The following is a 20,305-nucleotide window of genomic DNA, read 5'->3' on the forward strand; positions in this document are numbered from 1 at the left end:
TATTCCAACATTATATTGTACCTAATAATTATTATATCTTTACTATCAAATTAATATGAGTTAGAGCATTAACATTAATTGTATTTATATGGTATTTTGATCAAAACTGGTCTAACAGAGAAAATAATCTACATACCTTGGAGAGTGAATAATGAATAGTGTTTAATGTAATGTATTAATAAAAAAAATATGAAGAGAAATTAACTTATCAAAATTTTAATTAACATCTAGGAATTACTTCAAATATGTGCAGTTATTAAGCCTTTGAAAAATTAATTACCTGAAATATAATCAACACTAAAACACATAACACATACCTAAAAGATAGAATACATACATGAATAATCCTATATTAATGCTACATTCAAAATTTGTACAGAAATTATGTTAAGATGGTACATTTATACGGTAATAACAAATGTTTAGGATAGATAAAAAAAAAATAAAAGGGTAAAATAAATAATTCAAACAAAACAATTTCATGTTAAAATTAGCATGTACATTATATGACATAGGTCACCAATTGAAGAACATTTGACATAAGCATTACTTTTATTTAGAATACCAAATTTACCATGTATTGTTATTTATTTTGTTTTACATAACTGCTTAGAATAGCAAGTTAAACTTATGCATTAAATTATCAATCATCATAAACGTGTGAAATAAAAATTGGAATAGTATATAAAATGTTTATTTTATTAAAACAAAAACTTGTAACCCAAAATTTTGAATATTTTCTATAATATTTCTACAAATTCCCAGCAATTCAAATTTTTTTAACTTCTGTTCACCAATTATGGATTTGTTATTTTTAATTATTCATTATCAATTAGCAATTGTTAAAGTTAACTAATTTACTGAATTTTCAGGAACCCAGAGAAAGAATGGTCAATAAGAAACAATAAATTTTTAACCTAGATTCAGCCAGAGACATGAATTTTACAGTTATATTTTATAATTTCAGAAAATCTAATTAATAATTTAATAATAATATTAATTACATAATAAACTAATAATGAAGTTTTTTTATTACATTATTTTAAAAATAAATGGTGATTTAAAATGTTATATGATAGTCATTGGGCATATTTCTAATGAAAAAAGTGAAAAACTAAATGACAAAACTCTAACACTAGTGTTTCATTATATTTATTACTTTATCCTTCACGATCTATATAATTGTATGTTTGTATATTATTATTAAGTTTATAAATGTCTGTGATATTTTAAATGAATGATAATCAATCTTGATATAAAATATATATATATATATACATCTAGTTTTTTTTATTCTCAGACACACTTACTTTTTTTTTTTATATAACTAACAAAGTATATAAATCAAAACTGCAAATATAAATATAAAAAGACAAACAAATAGATAAAATAAATAAACAGATTATAATAATTCAAAGTCACATATGATAATTAATTGTCATTCTCTGGTTCAATATGGTCTCTGGCCAAAAACTAGTCACGTCTTTGGCGTCGTCATTTGCATTCATAACATCATCTTGTGTGCATGAGTAAGAACAGATTGAGCATTGCAGAATATGTTTCATTGTCTGTTCCATCCCACATTTACAAGTTGGAGATGTTCCTTCAAATAGTCCCCCCCCCCATTTCTTCATGTTATCCTTGGTGCATCCAACTCCTGTTCTCATTCGGTTTAAACTTCTCCATATGAGCCATTCTAGTTGATTCCCTAGTGGTAATGCTTAGATAGGGGGGACACAACTTTTTTTTTCTGATTTGGTTTGTCCATTGCATAACTCTTTCCTGTTCCTTAGTAGTTGTTATGCATTTCACCTTGTTTAGGAAACTGTTTCTCGATTTTAGCAGGAAATTATTTGCTTCGATTTCATGCATTGGGTGTCTATCGTCTTTCGTCTGCTTGCACTATCCTCCTGATTGCCAGTAGTGCAATTCCAGCTAGTAAATATAATTCTTCAACTTTAGAATTTCTTAGACAACCAGTTACCCGTCGGCATGTTTCATTTAGTGTAACACTGATTTGTTTGCGAATACAAGGAAAAAATTACGTGGTATACTCGAGGCAACGTTTTAACGGTTAATTTTTCCAAACACAGACACGCACACTTTTCTAGGTATATCTGTCTTATACCTTTCATAGTATACTTCTAGTTAATAGTAAAATAAATAATGTAAAATTGAATGAGACTCCAAAAGCTTATATTAAGTTTTTATTAAAATATCAAATGTACAAAATGCAATTATAAATATTAAATTTAAATGATATTCTTAGAAATCTAAACAACCATGTTTCAACCTATGGAAACTTGAATGACGACCCAACAACAAGATCAGGGAAATCAAAAACACCACCATATACTGGCTTAAACCCCAAATATTCAATCAGATAAACGAAGTAATGATCTGTAGACTTCAAATAGATCACTCAAAAATGTACCACTGCTATCTAATGAGTTAAGACAAAATCATACTGTGCCAAATATGTGGTGTATTTTTATCAGTCAAACATCTACTAATCCACTGCCCGGCCTATACAGAATCAAGAAAAAACCAAATAATTGCAGACAACCTTAATAAAATAAAACCCTAGGACCTATTGAAGATAACTTACAAAAAATTATATCTTTGCTTAAATTTATCAATATGTATAAATCTATTCAATTAAGTACTAATATGTATCTATTAATATGTATTAATTAGTTTTAGTGTTTAACTAATAATTTTGTAGTTAAATATATACTATGAATAAAAAAAATAAAAATATTAAATCGAAGCTTTAAATTTTCATTCATAATTATATTTATACTAGAATAATACAGGAAATATAATAAATATGATAAAGGATAACAAAATATAATCAAGATGGAATCAAAACAAGTGACATTTATACATATATAAACAGATATAAAAGTCACTAAATAAATGAGTCACCAATATTTAATTGAACACTTTAAATATCAGTATAATCAAATCAATTCACACAACAAAGGACTAATATTTAAACTACATCAACTACAATGGTATGATTATGAACATGAACAATAATATGATATATAGCAAGTATGAATTAATTAATTTCATACACACAAATTTAAAATTATAAATCTTGACTCATCAATATAATAATAATAATAATAATAATAATAACTATTAAATAAAGTAATTATTATTAAATATCACAGACAAATATGAATTATGAAATCTTAAAATTGTTGTATAAAATAATATAATTAATGAACTTAAAATGTCCATTAAAATGCATACACTCAAAAATGTTTCACAATTATAAATATGTTACAGTTATTGTTTTGAAAAAGATATATTCATATTTGATTTCTTTTGATAAACAAATAAATTTAAGATATTAAATTTACTAGAAGTGTACTATAAAATGTTGAAATCATGTTAACTATAAAAATACTTCAACCTTTAAATATTTAAGTAACTGTATAATCTACATTTATTATTAAATATTGGCAACAATGTTGCTTAATTAATTTTATTGAATCAGTAACTTTTTATTATATTATTTGAGAATTTGAATCATAATTTTTGTTACATAATATAATTATTGTAAAAATTATTTATTACATTTATTATTCATAAATAAGTACATAATATTAAAATTAACTTACATGGAAAATTAATGATAATGATTACAATTTAAAATAATCTAGAAAAAAATCATTATGAACATATTTTAATATTATACCAATATCAATAATAAAACATAATTAATAAATCCTTATAGATTTTGGTGCACTTTTCATAAGTCATGTATGTAAGTTAAAGAAACATTACTTTCAATTTTACAAATAAAATACCAAAAAATGTAATAAGTAAATGTTAATCAAAATTATATTAGACATTCGAAATTACAATAATAAAATATTATTATCATTAAGGTATTTGTGGAGATTTTATTTTGAAGTATAAGTTTTATTATGTGATATCATAATATGAGCTCGGAGCCTGTGACTTCTGCTGAATAAACGATTGCACATTCTACATCGGAATTGTGGCAATATTCCACATTCATACCTTCTGTGATTACATAGACTGGGTTGATGTTTATACTTCTTACCACATTGAGGGCATATATACGTTTTAGAAATTATGCCTTCGTTGTTTATGAAGAAAGAAGCTAAAATCAACAAATAAAATTAAAATATTGCGTTAATCAAAATAAATGCACATTCAATTAAAAGCACAATGTACTTTTAAATAATAAGCATAATACATAAATTAAAATAAAACATATTATTCTGATATTCTTGAAGTCTACACGTGCAGGGTTATAAGTTTATAAGTTAGATACAATTTATAATTTATTAATCAAAGAAAAAACAAAACATATGTAGATTCATAATGACACAATAAATCATATGTTTTAGAATTTAATGATTAATCTCTTTTTTTTCAAAGATCTTTATTAGAAATATACAATCGGTCATTTATTTTTACAATAAGCATATGAGCGAACAGTTCAGTTGACATAATTTAGCTGAAAAAAGAAGCCATCCAATAGTGATACTTTTATAACTGGTATAAATTAAAAATGTATTTTGATTTATGAAACTTGATCTAAAAATTGGTGATCTAAATGTCTGGGTTTAAGGGATATTATTTGAATTGAGATCTCTAAAGAAGGATTAGGATATTTGACAAGGCAAAATCTGAATTATTTTTATAGAAGATAAAGGAAATTTTAGATATGCTGTAAATCTATGAGTAGGTATATAAGAGTGTAAATTGTGACATATAAAATTCAGACGGAATGTAATTGAGAGGAATACTTGAATATTTTAAATATTTTATGGTTTAACCAAATAAGTACTAACATTTTATATAATTTATTTTTAAGCTTGATATTCAATTTTTTATTTAATGCATTGCATTAAATTTATTGCATGGGATTTTGCGTATTTAATTATGTAATACCTAGTCGCTAAACCATTTCACTAAATAATGTGGTGAATTTAGTTAAATCATTAGTTTAGTACATACCTAGGATAGGAAGTTTGATGCAATATAAATCATATAGTGATTTTAAGTTACGGTAGAAGAAAAAACTTTACACTGTGTAAATGTTCACGTAATGATTTTGAAGTGTTAATTTTGACTCCACTCAGTATACCAAATGAATAATAAATTGATGTGATATTGAAGGCTGTTGGAAGGTTAGATCATGACTGTATCACTAAGGGTGGTAAAAATAACTATAATTTGTGTATTCCCATATTAAGGTTTACAAAATAATTCCATGTATTGTAGCTGTATGTAATCGAAGTATATCTTTACGCCGAAATGGTTTTGAACAAATGGAACAACTGAATTTACATACTGTACCACACTCATAACGAATATGTCGTGACAATGTCCCTTGATGTTTATATTTTCGACCACAACGATGACAATTATACATCTTGAGAATATCTAATAATAAAAAAATACATTAAAATATGTTTTAATAATGTAAAAAAAGTAGAAGAGTAGAAGACAATTCCAAATACTATAATAGAAATACACATTTAAAGAAGCAATCTAACACCTATTTAACTAAAAACCTTAAATAGAAATGTTAAATATAATTATATAACATTTTATCACGAGTAAAAAATATTAAGAACAAAACACAAATAATATATATATTATTGTATCAACATATTTAAATAAATATATAAATGACAAATATTTAAAAAAAAAATGTTAGCAAAGCTAATTATTTTAATTTTGTTTACATTAGCACCATTATGTTATTTTTCAAAGAAATAAATACATTGAATATTTTTGATCAATTAAATCATTATTATATCTGATTTCAGATGTCTCAGATATTTTTTAATAATCTAAATATCATATATTTTTCGAATTAAATCAGTAATTAAACTCACATACCTAAATTTTAATCAACTAAGTTAGTAAGTAAATATTGTCAAAGCCACAGAATACCTAACTATTGTAAGAAATAAACCAATAAATAATAGGTATTGATGTTTTAAATTTGAAAAATACTTGATAACTTTCTTTTACATAGTTGTACTATAAAATGTGTAACACATTACTGCTTTAAAACTTAAAATAAGATAAGACATTTTGAACATTTTGAAAAATTAATCAGTTTTCAAGGACTTAAGTTAAAGATCTACCTACTGAATTAATTCAGTTTTATCAATTTTTTACAAAACAATCTTACTACAAACTTTAATTAAATTAAACAAAAATAATATATTTTATAACATCATAAATTTATCACTAAAAATAAAAACACTGAGTATTGGGCGTAATATTCTTGAGTATTTATTAAACATTTTCCACTAATTGAACTCGTCAATATTCCAGAAATATTTTTCATCTTTTAAAATTTTTTCTAACAATTTAATTTATATTATTCATTGTCATCTACTTATTAGATAATTTTTTATTTTATTTTTATGTATAGACCTCATCAGCATTTTGTCCAAAATAATCCTTAGGTATTTGGTTTAATTGGATACTTGAAATTTCTGAAAGTATAGGAGAATTTTTTTTTTACCCGGCATACATTTAATTAATTATTCTGTATTTATTATTATACACTTGAATGACTATTTTAAATTTTGAAGCAATTGTAGAGTGAGTATTTTGTTTTCTTTACTATTAAATATACATAAAATTTTATACTATCTAACTTTATGGTAGGATATTTCATATATTCCATCCCTCCTTTTGAAATGGTTCTCAAATATGCCACTTACAAAAATGCTTATATTTTAAAATAGTTAATTATAAACAAATTGAAATATTACTTTAGAATCTTTAAAGTTTACTATGTATACTCAATCCAACCCCTATTTAATTATATAAGTTGTCATCATTATTGTTAATAATTCCAATAATATTAAGCTTTGAATTTTGATGATTTTGATTACATTTACAACTTAGCAATGATTTATAAGACAGTTAATTATACAAAAGTTGTGTAAAGGGTATGTCTTTTTCCAAAACTCCAAGATATAAAATATAAATTGAGTTTATATATTTCAAACTAAATTTAAAATTACAAGTATTATAATATTATCAAATATTTGATAAGATTACCAAAACATAATTATATACTAATGATATTTCAAAACAATTCAGTAAAATTAATCATACAAATGTAATCTAAATTATGGTCCCATTTCAGTCATAGGAATCACATAATTATGTACAAATCCAGTATGTGCCTTGAGTTCATTCTTGTACTTGAAATGTTTATAACAAATGTCACATTGAAACTGTGGACTTACTCCACATTCGTATTTTTTATGTCTAGTCAAATTTCTGCGATATTTGTACCTACGTCCGCAACCGCAAATAAATTCACATCGAATACTTGATTTGCGACCTCTTCTAGTTTTACCTGAAACTATATCCAATAATTTAAATTAATATTCATTTAAGTGAAAATTATTATTTTAAATGTAAATACAGTTAGTCACAATAAATCAAATCTGAAAGGGCAAAGAAAAATCTAAGTTTTTAACATAGATAAACATGAACATACTAATACATATAATTAACAAAAATAAAAAAATAGACCATAACTGTAATTCAAGTTTCTTAAGAGTACCATAATTAAGGATCGAATTATTGCGACTAGGCTGCAGAGTTGGGCTTTAATCGAATCAAATATTATTCGATTGATTATTTGAATAAAAAATTATTCTTCATTTATTTATTCTTGATTTTATTATTGATATTTATTTACTATATTTTATTCATTATTCAGTTATTCATTATTCGTTATTCTTTATTCCCTATAATCATTTAATAATAAATTAAAATCTTACATAACGATGTATAATAATAATAGACTTATTATTTAGACTTAAATTATATATATATATATAGGTAATACATATAAATACAAATAATAATTGACAAAAATAAATTAAATATACTTTTATATTTAATATCATTATTACATTAATATCATTCATGGTTTTAACGAATAAATTTATTCTGAATAATTGTTTTATTCACGAATAAAAAATTATTCTTTATTCATAAATAAATTAGTTAGGTGTTCATGCTTTTACTTTTTATTCTTTATTTTGATTTGTTTTTGTCCAACTCTGCTAGGCAGTAGTCGTAAAAGATAAAGCTTATTGATATAATAAAAAAAAACAATAAGCACGTAGGTACCATGTAACCAATCTTAAAATTAAAATCAGAACAACTTTTTCAATAAGTATAATTTATTTCTTATAGTAATAAATGAACACATGAAACTGATTATTTTATGAATTAGTTATGTAACAAAAAAAAATATTTTTATTCAACCCAACATTTACATTTTACGTATAAATTAATTCAATATCTAAATTTGCATGTACAAAATCAAACATATGTAACAGGAAAATTTTTTAAAAAAAATCACTTTTGAAAATAATGCTTCCGAAAGCAGTTATATACTCGTATAATGTTAATGTATGATATAACAATAATAACAAATAATTTTATTATAACTAAAATTAATGCAAATTTTTAATAACAAACTTATAATTCTTACACATTAAAACTACGTACTGCAATTTAACTACATTAATAACTAAAGTCCGGATTTTTATGAAAAAAATATTGTTGAATATGCGCATGAAAATTCAAAGATAAGTAAAAATGTGCTAAATAAAATCATTACAAATATACTAAATTTTATAAACAATTACAATTTACTATTATTTATAAATTACGGAATAAGTAATTATAAACCAATTATATAAATTAACAATGAAACATATTAATTTTGGAAAAAATTGCAACACTGAATTAGAAAATATGATTTCAGATTTTTAAAATAGAAGCTTTTACGGTTATCATGTGGCAAAGATTTATTCTTAGAAAAACTTCTATGTGACAAGACATTATTAGCGCATATTTAAAACAAAATTTGTCTCCAAGCAACAATTCTGCAATGCCTTTATTTTCGTCAATTATTTATCAGCTTAACATTTCACAAATTGTTTTCATTTGAGAATATCCTGGTTTTTAGATAATACTTACAATACTTAGTTGAAGTTTACCAAATTCTATGTTTATTCCTCTTTCTTAAATATAGACAAAATTATAATATTTTTTTATTTATAAAATATGCATTATTGATGATGTAATTATATAAAATTATGTAATTCATAGACATTTTTATTCAAATATGGAAAAACAAAATTATCCTTAGGAACTTATACAGTGAGAGACATCGACATTTGTAATCAAAATTAATCAAGGTAAATAATAGAAGAATATATACTTGCATAAAAATCCGGGTTCTAATAATAACAGTAAACGGGAAAAAGTCCCCGGAAAAAGTTTACCGTTGCAGTATAAATAAAATTAATTTCCACTACACATGTTATTTTATTTATAAAATAAATTGAGTTAACAAACCTTATCTGTAGATAGTAAATAACAATTTATTGACATCAATTATAGTTTGACAGTTACACACACGTTGGTAATATACAGGTACCTATCATACGTAACAATAGGTTCTCCCATCTCGTCGAAATTAATATCTCAGAATATGGAAATTACTAACAAAAATGTGTCAAGAAATTGAAAATAACAAAGCAAAAATGGCTTTGGCTGAAGTAGGAGAAAATAATCGAAAAAAACCAAAGCTGGTCAAAAAAATGAAGTTCGATAGAACATTTTATGTTAACGTTTTAATGAAAATAAATTGCAGATATTCCTAATTTTTTAAAACCAACAGGTAAAAATATAAGAAAGATATCTTTTATATCTGAATACATACATTTTTATATTTTTTAAAAAATATTTCTATGAGATATATTATATAAGATATTAATTATTTTTTTAAAATATTTAATTAAATGCAAAGGTAGACTTTTTTCGAGACTTTTCTAATATCAATAATAACTGAATCAATGTTTTCGCAGAGTGTTCACTATATTCAGTCTAACAATAAATATTATTATATTTTACCACAAAATCAATTAAGTGTTTATAAAGAAACTGTAATGAAAGAAACAAAAAAAACTTGAACAAAAATATTTAACTTTATATAACATTTGTACCCAACAAAAGATACTCAAAAAAAAAAAAAAAAACCAATAATCAATTGATATAGATAAAGAATACAATTATTCTTAACAAACTTAGGAAATGTTTTAGTTTCAAATATGTTGTACTACAGTATAGGTATAATAAATACAGTAGACATTAAAAACTGTTATTAATTAAAAATACTAATAAGTATGAGTCAAACTTAGTAATTAATTTGGAAAGTTATTATTTAAGTGGGATTTTTTACTAAAATAATAAAACTTGTATGCTCAAACCTGATTATTAGCAGTTTCGAAAAGAAATCGCAACCCCTTCCCAAATACTTAAATGAATCTTTAAATAATTTTGAAGTAAATGAGCTTAGTTGCTTGCATTTATAATCATAAAAAAAAAATGAGAATATAAAACATAACATATCAAAATAATAGATATAGGTATTATCAAACGAAGAAATAACCATGAATGGAAAAAGTTAAATTACTACAAAAATACTACATTGATTTTTTATTACATTTATGTAAGAACAAAAGACTATCAATAATTATTTAGAGTCAATTTAAAAACAGAAATAATTATAAGCTGATGATAATTATGTAAATTCAGATTTTTTTTTTAATTTACATGGTAAAACTATAAATTATAATGATCACCCATTTAATTTTAAAAATCCAAAAAATATCTGAAAATTTTCAAAATAATAATATGTTTTTTTGTTTGATAAATCTATTGTTCACAAAGCTGTATTAAATTTAAAGCACTAAATATTTAATAAAAAATAAAATAAAAAAATGTAATTAAAATTAAAAATTATTAAATTATTAATACCTTTATTTATTTATTTATATACTAGTAAATATTTCTTAGTTAAGACATTTTTTTAAACTGGTAACTATTATGGCTGTATTACAAATTGAACAATGATTCATAGAACTAAGAATTGCAGGTAATTTAATAACAAATGAAGTATAAAAAATAATTAAATAATTAAATTAAAAAAACATACAAATTCCTTAGTTTTTTGTGTTATTATTTTAAAACTTTTATTAATTTATACAAATAAATTTATAAGCTATTTTTAAATTGAATATTGTAATTAATTAATCCCATTTATGAGTTATAACAAACTCTAAATTAGGAATAGTAAAACATTGAAGAGTTTAGTTTTACATTTTGCAAACAAAACTGTTGTTAAATTTATAATTCTTAAAATGAAAAAAAACATGCAATATTATAAACATACTTTAACAAAACTATACTTATAATTTTTCTGAGTGTGAGTACTCTAAATCTAAAATATTGCTTTCAAAGAAATATTTTCCCGTCTTGTTTTTGTAAAATGATTTATCTTGAATTGTTTTATTCTTATGTTGCCTTTCACATTTTGCAAACTTTAGTACAATAACTTCAGATCTGCAGATGGAGTTAACAACTTAATTAAATCCAATTTCCCATTAATAATCGATGTATAGAATTTAATAAATAATTTGATAATTGTATAAATATACTCTTGTTATTATAATTTTATAAGTTGTCTTATAAGTAATTATATTTATGATTGATGAATAGCTTATTTCTTCAACCCATGGCAGATCAATTTACTTGAATTATTTTTAATACATTTTATTTAATTGAAAAAATTGTATATACTTAGTAAATTTTTTTTTTTTAACTTTATAGAATTTTACATGTAATAATTAACTGTTGTTATATTTTTAATCCATTCTTTAGTTATAATATGTATGATAAAAATATTTAAACATTTTTATAAACAAATATTTTTAAATAATATCATAAAAAAAATTACTAATTATAATATGTATAAACGTATACATTTAAAATATTAAGTAACAAAAATAATTTATCTCTATCAACAGATAATGCGATGAACTGTTCGCATATGACCCCTTAAACTTGACTTCTGAGTGAAAAAATTGCTACAAATTTTGCATTGGAACTGAGGTGGTACGCCACACTGGTATCTTTGATGTTTTTTTAAATTTCTTACATATTTGTACCTTCTATCACATTGCACACAAACAAAACAAAAAGGACCCAGTTGAAAATGTCTAGGAGTTGGTGTTAGCTCACTGCAGTTATACCATTCTCCTGAAATAAATAAATAACAAAACATAATATTTACATCATTAGTGAATTAAAAATATAAGAACAACTGAAAAGAAATAAAATGTAAATAACAAAATTTTAAAATTAAATAAGCGTAAAATATAAAAAAAAAATCATAAACCAACCCAAAACCAACATTCAACTGAGAGTAATTATTTTTTCGCTAAATAATTTAATTTAAACTTAAAAAAATTTTGGATCACATATAATCATTATTTGTTATATTAGTGCACTGATATAATTTATACTATAATATAAACTCATTTTTAATTATTAATTGATATAGTTTAAAAAAAATTACTACTTCAATTTTTAATTTATAAGTTTACTAAACGGATCTGCATGCGGATATTAGGAAAACACTTAAATAAAACAAATAACTAAAAATATAAATGAAATAAACACATTTTTAATTTACAAAGTTTAAGTCAACAAACAATTATAATACAATACAAATTATTTTGTATAGTAAAAACTCTTAATATAAGAACTAATGTGTTATATACATGTGTTTATAAATAACCATTGTAATTGAACTTGCCTGTTTAATTATAATAAATAAATAAATAAATAAATACTATAAATTATAGTTTTTGATTGAAAGAAGAAAACAATAAAGAAGTTCTAATAGTAGTAATAGTACTTCTAAATATAAATAAATAATGTTTAAGAAACATTTTAAACTTGAAATAAACAAATTAGATCATATGTATAAATAAATAAAACACTAAAAAGTTTACATTTTTTAAAATATATTTACGATACAGTTCCATTTAACCATGTAAAAAGTTATTATAATAAATCACACGAAAATTTAAAGAAAAATTAAAAACCAAACAAATTCAATCATGTAAACTTTTCGAGTATATTAGTTTTGTCTTTATATTGATTTACAAATACAAAAATCAAAATCCAAAATTGTTAACTGTTGTATAAGAAATTTTCATTATTAGTTTAAAATTCCAAATTATATACATTATTTTTTAAATATAATTTGTTCTTAAAAAATATTCAAAATATGAGATTAAAAAAATTTTAAATAAAGTTAATATATAATAACATTTTGGGAATGATTCCATTTATAATTCTGAAGACATCTGGATAAAATATATCAAGCTATGCTAAATAAATATACCAAATATACTTATATTATAAGTGAGTGCATGTGTGTGAGTTAGCCAACTCAAGTGACAAGTATTGTAAATTACAAACTGTGTCAAAATAAGTTTCAAAATAGTTTTATTTCATATAGTTAATTATATAATAATATATATTGATAAAATTCACATAAAAATTAAAATATTATCATCAAATATAATTTATAATGATTTATAATTTATCTTCATTTTATCCAAAAAACAAAAAAATAATAACTATTTTGGTCTTCATTATTTAAAATATTTAATGACATTAAATATGAGTATTTGATTTGTTAATGAATTATATAGTAAAAAAATATATTTAAAATAAATTAAAAAAGCAATTTAAATTTACTAGCCATCCATTTTATACGTCATAAATAAAATTAAATTTATGTAAAAATTTGTTTTATTTTTACTTAAAAAAAAAAAATACAAATTTTTACAAAAGAATTTTGTACTTTTATGTATAAGTTTTCATAGTACTAATCGAGTATGAAGTATTAGCTTATATCATATACTATACATGATCAAGGGTATGAGTAAAACACGTGATTTACGTAATATAACAATACAAATATTATTGTTTTTGTTGTAAAATAATCATAATTAAACAACATTTATTTGAAATTCGATGAAAACCGTGTTAATTAATATCAAATAAATGTCACATTTATTTATCTTGCCAAGTTATCATACAAATAGATGTGTGTCATACCACATCTTTTGATCCTGGTGACTCGAAAGTAAAAAACGCGCGACAAGCCCAAAATCGATGTCACATATCGATTCACATGAGAAATTTACAAGAAATATCTTATAAGTATTAATTTTAGAATTCGAAATAATGTTTTAAAGATAATTAGATAAAACCCAAGTTTTGAAAATAAGTTTTGAAAATTTTTTTGTAGAAAAAAAATTTCAAAAAATTCTTCAATTGGCCACTCCAGAGAGTACACGTTTCCTCAACCATTTCAGAAACACCCTGTTTATGGCAAAATAGTATTAATAATAAAGTAACATAATTTAGAACAATAAATATTATTAATATGTGTATACATATCACTGATCAATACATATACTTTTTAATAGGGATGGTAATTATTCAAATTCGAATAGTTCTACCCAGAGGCGTATTTAAAAACTTAGTTTTTTTTTTTTTTTTGGGGGGGGGGGGTGCATACCTAATAGTGTATTAATTTTATAAATTAGTATAAAATGTTCTTTATCAACTTATTGTTTAAATACTAAATAATAATAATAATAATTAATAACTAAATTAAACGTATGATCGTATTATTTGTATTTTATATTACTTAATTTTGAGCATAGATGCATAGTGCATACTGACAACTGACAAAACGCAACAGTCACGGACAAAGATATTCTATCGACCGATAATTTCCCCACATCAGATTATTTATATATTATGTATATGTGAGTGCCATGCGATCGATTGTTATTAATATTATCCGATTACAATTTAATTATTAGCAATATTAATATTTTTAATACATATTTTTTTTTTCATTATATTTTAATTCTTTATTGAATAAACAAACTAAAATTATTAAATTACTGATATGTTTAAAATTTGACGTTTTCAAATATTTTTATTTTTTTTTTGTGGGGGTGAAACCCCCCAGCCACCCTAAATACACCATTGGTTCTACCGTATATAATTCGACTATTTGAAAATTCGAATACTCAGTATTCACTACTACAATACAATACCTAACGAAAATTATTTATTTTCGTTTTCGCGTAATACTCTTATAAAACGTTTAATAACCATCTAGAAAGATATATATATATCATGAAATATGAAATAATCAAATAGTCGAATATTTATGGCGAATTATTCGCCGTATAACTACTTTTTTTTTACTTATTCTAATTCGAATATATATGTTACATACCTACTTCTTATTAATTTAAATTTTTTTTTACATCTTTACAATGAAAAAACAGAACACTTATGTTATAACATTTTTATTTAATATGTATACTGTATTATATAACACTTCTTAATATTACTAAACATCTTTTATGACTATTATAAAAAAGAATATTAAATTTCAATTTTAGAATTAATATAGAAGATTAAATCTATGTATTATTTTTATACTTACAATAGTACCTAAATTATCATATGTACATCTGCTAAATGAAATTTTAGAGTAAACGTATGCCGAAAACATTTTCCACACATGTTACACTTGAACATAGGCTTAATACCACACTCAAATTTTAAATGTCGATTAAGTGTACATTTTTGTTTATATCTTCTACCGCATCCTTTAGGACAGAAGAAAACTGACTTATGATCTAAAACAAAATAAAAAATGTTATTTAGTAAAAACAAAAGAATCAAAGATGAAGAATAATCACAAAATAATTAGCACTGGATTAATTAATTCATAAATCTAAATTGATTTAAATTTGATGTACTTAAGTCATAAGAAAAATTTGACTATTATTAATACCTATATTTCCCGGGGAAAAAATGTAATAAAATTATAAGATAGAACTATAATAGTATATACTAAGCAATTTCAATTTTTTATAAAATCATGCATTTACCACCAAGTACATTTAGACCAATTGTCTACAATATTTTGTGATTTTTGTTTTTATACACACTATTTCTTATGATAATTATGTGATATTTTTTTCTACATACTATGAACATTAATTATTAACTGTAATTTCATTTTTAAGAAATAAGAATATAATTATTTATTTCAATATTTTATTTAGTGATCAATAATAAATATACAAAAATAACACAAATTATATTATTTGGATTAAATAAAAGTATAATTTTAATTTTTTGTTCCGTTTTATTTTATTTTTTATTATTATTGAAATATGATTATGTATTCATACATCAAATTATTATAAGACATTTTTATAATTAAAAGTTCACCATTTTTCTTATACATTATACAATGCAATAATAGTAAAACATTTATTTTATACTGTTTTTTATAAAATAAGAATGATTTTAGTATAGTTTATTATTTATGACAATGTTTTATCAATTCAGTTTTTATAATTGACAAAATTAATATAATTTGGCATAAAAAAAAAGCATGTAAAACAAAAATATAACTATAATTTATTTTGATAAAATTAAACTTTGAACAAACTTAACAAATTGGTTGAACTTTTTATCATTACATAAATAGTTAAAAACTGTGATAACAAAATAAATATTGCTCATTAAAATTATCTTGTTAACATTCATTTATTACTAAACTTCTTTAAACTCATCAAAAAACTTAAAATATATTATCATAAAGTGTAAATTAATATTAAAATTTATCTAAAAGAAAATAATTTTATCCAAAAACTTTGTTCATATTATTACAACAATTAAAAATTGCTACAAAACAAATAATTGGAAAAATATAAGGTATAATACACAATAAATTCACTACACCAAATTTCTAATATTTAAAAATATTAGATTATTTAAATTATCTCTGCCTAATATTTACAACTACAACATACAGCTATGTATCCGTATCATGTGTATTTTAAAGTTAATGCGTTGTTTAAAATATTTGCTACAGATAGTGCACTGAAATTTTGGCTTAACACCGCATTCAAATTTTAAGTGCCTTGCAACACTACCTCGATGTTTATACTTGCGACCACATTTATTTGGGCAGTATATGTCATCTTTACTGTCTTCTAATAATGAATCGCTCGTTCGTCCTGTTAGAAACATAAGTTTTAGACTAATGAATACAACCTTTGTTGACCTAGGAATATATTTATTAATATTCAGTAAACTATTTTAAGCTGACAAGCTGATTAGCTGGAACCAAATTAAAAATTTTATAACACATCAGTTTTAACCAAAAAATTTTATTTAATTTTGACCAAAACTTCAAAATACTTAATCAGTTAAAATATTTTATCGCATATAAATATCAAAGAAGTAACAACAACCAAAGTATTTTTACATACAAATATATTGAAAAAAAAAAGTATTTTTGTTTATATTTATATAAACATTTAGGAAATTAGGATGCAGTTAATTATAATAGTTTAATGTAACGCACATATTTAAAAATATCAAACAAAAATATTTTATGTACATTTATCACATGTAACTTTTAACTAATAAGTTACTTTAAAGTTTTTTTTTACTTGTAGTTCACTTGAATATTGGAATAACTCCACACTTATACTTGCAATGTTTATACAATCCTTGGATAAACTTATACTTAAGTCCACATCTATTAGGACAATGAGAATAATTATCTGGCTGTTGAATAATTTTTCTATCACCTAAAAATGATATATATACATATTAATTAATTAAGATAGGTACTATACATGAATGTACATATAAATATGTATAGTTTATTGATAAATAGTGTAATGATATTTTTAAAGTTTAAAGTGGGGGTCACGAAAAATGAACGTTGACACTTGCGACCCGTTATTTGTATCCACCATTGTACCCATTAATATTTCAACATTGTACTGTAACGCAGCCATTACCTATATTCACGGGGACGAACAATGAGCGCTAACTGAACCTTGGCACCCGGATAACACAGATTTTAATTTAATTATTTGATAACCACTTTAGAAAACTGCCGCTTAGCGCATGACGGCCAGTGATCATTTTTCGTGCTCCCGACTATAGTGTTACTTATTGCCTACATTAATAATGCTTTACTTACTAAGAGCAAATTGGTTACAAGATTTTTAATTTATTATTTATTAATTAATTATTATTTAAAAAATTTTAATATTTATCATTGCTGGTTATATAGAATAAGTAATCAAATTGTATAGACATAACCATATTTATAAAATAATAAACTTATGAGTAAAATTTAATTATTATTAAAAATAAGCCAATAAATGCACTTAAAACTAATTAATAGACTAAAAGACTAACTGAATTCTCAAAAATCAAAAGGAAAATATAAAAAAAAAATCATAGGTTAAATTTATTAGTATTCTAATTTTTATAGTAATATAATTTAAGATTTAATCAAACAACATATTTTAAAACAAATTGATTTTTGGTTTAATAATCATACAATGTAAATATTACTATATACATAGTTTACCATACGTAATACTTCTGTAATATCGACTTCTCTTGATTTCATTCAACTTTATGTTTTATATTTATTATTAAAATATAACAGTCATAATTTAAAAATCTGACATAAAAATAATAAACCAAATTGACAAACATTATAATATATAGGTATATATTCAAGTAAATTTTCCATCAATCAACTGTTTAAATAATGACTTTAACATTAAACTAATCTCTTATTCAGTTATCAAATTATGAAGTAACATTTCCAGTATTATAAATCTAAGTTCTTCAAACATAAATTTTTGGTCATATTTTTAATGTTTCTTCATACATTAAAACAAAGTGATTCATAATGACTTCAATTTATCTCAGTCAAGCTGCCATTGACCACTGTAGAAATGTTCACAATAGTTCAATAAATCATGAACACTCTCTAATCTCTTACAATCCCAAAAACCTTTACTCGTTACTTAAGGAGATTTTAATATAAAAACAAAATAGCTTAAGTTTTCCAACAAATAAATTCTGTCAATAGGAGTTCCAATCATGGGCAGTTTCTCCATATTACTTCATGTCTATATTTATACTACTGTAAATCAGATTACTTATTGTACACTTGTAGATTGAATTACTTTTAAATAACATAAAAGAATGTTCATAATCTTACTTAAAAATAAACAAAAGTTATTAAAATATAAATAATAAACCAGTTTCTAGAAACTAATATAGAAATTAATTTTACGTCAATAGCATACTACTATTGAAATCTCATTATTTTAAAATTATATGAGGATTACCAGAAAAACATAAATAATGTATAATGCATATTTGACAACATACAAGATGTTTCAACATTTATTTTATAACTACACCAATAAAAATTCATAACATTTAATTTCCTCATTCTTTATGTACAATAGGAACTATGTTCAAAACATACACTTAGATATACATATATATTTATAAATTTTCCGACTTAAATATTTTGCTATGTTTATTGCCCATATGCATTTTATAGCTGATTGGCTGTTTGAAAAACTTGTTGCAAATTTGACAGTGAAATTTTGGACTAACACCACATTCAAATTTTAAGTGTTTTAATAATGATGGTCGATGAACATATTGCCGATCGCAGTTATAATTTGGACATGTATATTTACCTGCAAACAAATTAATTTAGTCTATATTTTATTTTTCTACAATAATACTGTGTATATAGACTATACATTATACGATTATTAAATATTTAATTATTATAATAGGTTTTAATACTTAGCAAGAAAAACGTGCACATGCTAAATTAAATTAAAAAAAAAAATTTATATTTATAAATAATACATTATTATTAAGCACAGATATTTCTGATATTCATATATTTTCAAATTGTATATTATTATTATTATTTATAAATTATTTTTAATAAAACAGTGAAATCGAACAAAATTCAAATTTAATTATATAATTTCGCTTAAAGTTTGTAAGAATAAAAAAATATTTATTTATTTAGTTAATGATATCAAACAAATTACAATAATTCATAAAAAAAATTATTCAAATTTAATATAACAAAAAAATCCATTTTTCAAAATAAGTAACAAAACATTTGATCATATCAATCATTTCATTTACTAACAGTACAAACAATGAAAAAATAATTATTTAATAATAAACTATCTTTAAATTTTCTGAAATAAAAATTGAGTAGACAACAAAGAATAAACTCAAAATAAAATATATGCATTAAATTTAACTGCATTTATAAAAAAAGACTAAAGAAAATGATGAACGTTCCTCATATATCTACTGGATTCTATATATTATTAACTAATTATTTTAATTAATTAATTTATATTAATAAAAAGAACTAATATGTTGAATAATTATATCTAATAATAAAGAATTGTAAAATGTAATTAACTAA

General features: G+C 22.3%; 1 protein-coding gene across 47 annotated transcripts in view; it reads right to left on the reverse strand.

Moving 5' to 3' along the window:
- Positions 1-20,305, reverse strand: part of LOC112691349 (longitudinals lacking protein-like) — a 432,448-nt gene that overhangs the window by 291,095 nt on the left and 121,048 nt on the right. Inside the window, exons 5-6 of one of the 47 annotated variants that reach the window (XM_025565532.1) lie at positions 5,347-5,433; positions 3,903-4,141 (exon numbers count right to left, since the gene is read on the reverse strand). The exons of 42 other annotated variants lie outside the window; for them this stretch is intronic. In XM_025565532.1, the coding sequence (XP_025421317.1) occupies positions 3,918-4,141; positions 5,347-5,433 (311 nt within the window). In that variant the 3' untranslated portion in view covers positions 3,903-3,917. Of the gene's footprint in view, positions 1-3,902; positions 4,142-5,346; positions 5,434-7,133; positions 7,388-11,896; positions 12,151-19,329; positions 19,545-20,305 lie in introns of those variants that run through there. 4 more of the 47 variants (XM_025565575.1, XM_025565561.1, XM_025565560.1 and 1 more) reach the window with 4 other exon arrangements.

This window comes from Sipha flava, unplaced genomic scaffold (genome assembly GCF_003268045.1).
Source record: "Sipha flava isolate LNK unplaced genomic scaffold, YSA_version1 607_pilon_pilon, whole genome shotgun sequence".
In the NCBI taxonomy this organism is placed as follows: domain Eukaryota; kingdom Metazoa; phylum Arthropoda; class Insecta; order Hemiptera; family Aphididae; genus Sipha; species Sipha flava.